This window comes from Rhincodon typus, chromosome 13 (genome assembly GCF_021869965.1).
Source record: "Rhincodon typus isolate 14 chromosome 13, sRhiTyp1.1, whole genome shotgun sequence".
In the NCBI taxonomy this organism is placed as follows: domain Eukaryota; kingdom Metazoa; phylum Chordata; class Chondrichthyes; order Orectolobiformes; family Rhincodontidae; genus Rhincodon; species Rhincodon typus.
In genome coordinates, this window is record NC_063344.1 from 42,681,199 (window position 1) to 42,684,597 (window position 3,399).

The 3,399-nt window shown below is 35.9% G+C and overlaps 1 protein-coding gene across 2 annotated transcripts in view; it reads left to right on the top strand.

Annotated features, from left to right (window-relative positions):
* The window catches only part of LOC109923967 (WD repeat-containing protein 49), a 68,710-nt gene extending 65,312 nt beyond the window's left edge, over positions 1–3,398 (top strand). For both annotated transcript variants that reach the window (XM_048604397.1, XM_048604396.1), the window contains exon 20: positions 2,343–3,398. In XM_048604397.1, coding sequence (XP_048460354.1) covers positions 2,343–2,409 — 67 coding nt within the window. In that variant the 3' untranslated portion in view covers positions 2,410–3,398. The remainder of the gene's footprint in view (positions 1–2,342) is intronic.
* Position 3,399: the final 1 nt, after the last annotated feature.

The following is a 3,399-nucleotide window of genomic DNA, read 5'->3' on the forward strand; positions in this document are numbered from 1 at the left end:
ATGGTTTTTACATGTTTTCTTTTCATCTGTTGTGATTTTATGTTCTTCAAAATGTCAGTGTAATAATTAATGTGCCAGTATAGTGTTTTTCCTGCAATTTGTTGGGTTCTGTGCTCTTTTTGTTGTTGTATGTTGCTGCCCATTTAAGAATTAGAAATTTGTAACAGTAGGTTTTTGCTTGTGTATATCATGCATGTCAAAGAGATGTTATAGTGCCATGTGGGCTTCTTCTTACATTTGCACCAATGAAAGTGCTAGAATTAATTGATGTCTAGACACAGGTAAGCCTTTTGAATGTAGGAAACTGCTTTTAAGCTGTATTTTGTTCAAAGAACACTTTGGAACTGTCCTTTCATGACCATTTAAGAGTTTTTTTTGAATCAAAAAAGATTTTTTTCTTCTTAATGATGCAGAGAGATAGACTGCACACTGTGCCTCAGTGTAAGTTTGTAGCCTTTAGTTTTGGTAGTATTTGTTAAGTTCAGCTCAGACCTTAGATAGATTGGATGTTTACAAAATGACTTTTGATAACTGCCTCATTGTGGTCACCTTTTTAGCTTTTAGCACTCACTCACTGCCACTAACTAGCTGTGACAACCAGCCTTTTAGTGTTACCACCATCAGATTTTCGTAGATGCTTGCTGCCACCATTACCAGTATATACATGCTGCCACCGTGGTGCCATTTTGGGTTTACTTTATATGCTTTGGTCTGCACAACGTGTACCATAGATTCAAAAACAAAATAAAGAACTGCAGGTGCTGGAAATCAGAAACAAAAACAGAAATTGCTGGAAAATCCCAAATTTCTGAAGAAGGATCAAAGACAATAACTCTACTTTCTCTCCACAGATGCTGCCAGACTTGCTGAGCTTTTCCAGCAATTTCTTTTTTTGTTTCTGATGTATCATTAGAGAGCTGGGTTCATTCTTGGGTTTGATAACTAAGTTTATTTACACCATTAACTATTACATGGCTAGAATAGAATGGGCTTACATACGTGGCCTAGGTTCTGTACTTACTGAGTTGCTATACATTGCACACTCTAACCGACTGACAGTACTCACTCCATTAACCGAGAGGATGACAAAAGCTGAGGTGGGTACCTTTGTATCATGATGTCATGCAGCTCTGTTAAAGATACAGTCTCTGTGGGGTCTTGAATCTGTGACATAATACATTACAGTTCGTATGTACCGAGTGGATTTACACTTATCTGATCTGTGTGGTCTGTCCATGTATATCAACAAAATGATTCTTGAAATGCTACTGAATGTGATTACCTGTCTTAGATGCCTTGTTATATCTGCATCATTTTCAGATTCTGTGTATTGTATAGTACAGTAGATTTCTTCAAGTCTGCTCTTTGCGAATATGCTTATCTAGGCAAAAAGTACTGTTAAACATATTGTCCGTTGAGATTGCAAGAGTGGGTGTGCATTGTGCATTCATTCATATCTACAGTCCACCATTTTCGCCATTTACAAAAATTACCATCCATAACGTTTCACAGGAACATAATCCCCACCGATTTTGGGACTTACACCGTAACATATTTTGGATAGGCTTTCTGTCATTTACAGATCCTTCAACCAAGATCAGCCATGATCTTTTTAAATGATGGAACAGGCTTAAGGGATACTTCTGCATAATTTTGCTTTGAAAAGTAATTTTCAGCATAAAGTTATTTAGTTATGAAATTGATACTGTTTTGAATTGCTTTAATTTTGATGAATCCATTTTCAGCTGTAATTAAATTACTCCAAGTTACCTCTCTGATAAAATTTATGAAATAAATTGTTTTTGTTTAAAAAATAAAATACATTTTAGAAATGCTGCCCAATTGCACTGTTTTATGCCAGACTTTGCATTCAGTGATATGCAAATGAGTTTGGACGTATGAGGTCGGGTTGGGTAGGGAATGAATCCACTTCTCAAAATGGACGCCATCATATTGGAATTATCACTGGTGTCGGAAATGGAGACTTTATGCAAGTTTCAGCAATACTTTGGGAGATCATCTATCATTTTAAATAAGACTGAAGAATATATCAAATGTAGTCAGAGATAGTAGGAACTGCAGATGCTGGAGAATCCGAGACAACAAGGTGCAGAGCTGGATGAACGCAGCAGGCCAAACAGCATCACATGCTCCTATGATGCTGCTTGGCCTGCTGTGTTCATCCAGCTCTGCACCTTGCTGTCCCCAATATATCAAATGTGTTTTGCAATTTATGGAGTGTAAAGCTTTACTATGTTAAAAAGTTAATTAGTGTTAAAAAAAAATCTTACCACTTCTACAGTCATTGGAAAACTACATTGCAATCTGTTTCTTCCCAACAGATCACCACAAAGGACCATTGCAGGAATCAAGCTGAGAAAACAGCTTGATAATTCCATCCAGAAATAAGCAGTTTGATTTACAAGGAAGAAGAATTTATGGAAATTGACTTCTTAAAATTCAAAACAGTATACAATGAAACAAAAGTTGCCAATTAATGAAATGAGTGAATTGAAATATGCTTCAGCAAAGCCATAATCATTTAAATTATACACAAACAGCCTGTTTTATTATTGTGTAGCATGAGCAAATATTCTGATTTTATGTCTCAAACATTGCTCACTTTAATGTAATAATGGGTGTGAAAGGAAAATTGGTTTATTTTTAAAAGTTTCTTGCTATTTGCACTTGCACAGCATATTTACTACAAGATACTACAGGCAAAGGTCAGTCAGTAGTAAAACAGGCATATGATTTTCTGATGAAGGGTCTAGGCCCGAAACGTCAGCCTCTCTGCTCCTGTGATGCTGCTTGGCCTGCTGTGTTCATCCAGCCCTGCACCTTGTTGTCATATGATTTTCCTCCTTGTCGATTCCTGTTGCCATGGGAATATTTTGTTGCATTTCAAGATTTCCAGTTATCATTTCTTTCCATATGTTAAATTGCTTAAGTTGCATTATCGGTTGCTGCAAGCAAGGTTCTCTGGATGGAATTTCTGTGAGGGTTCAAATGAAGCTATAGAATTTAGATAATGAAGATAACTTCATAACGGATGAAAGAGACAAGGTATTATTACCCACCAAACAAGACGGTATTATTAAAGGGGCACAAAAGTATGTTAACAATAATGTCACAACAGTTGATAGATTTACCGATCATCATAATCATGGCACAAAATACTTTTGAAAACAGTTACAATACTAATTTGACTGTTTGATGAACAACATTATAGGTTTGCATTATGTGTAGGTGTGATAGCAAAATTTACATGTTTTAACATTCTACACCAAATTACTTTGGCACATTAAAGTTTATTAAATCAATGTATTGGTATCATCACAGTTGTAGTTTGCAGCTTACCTGCTTTCAATAAATGGAATTCAGTTGTATCATTACAAG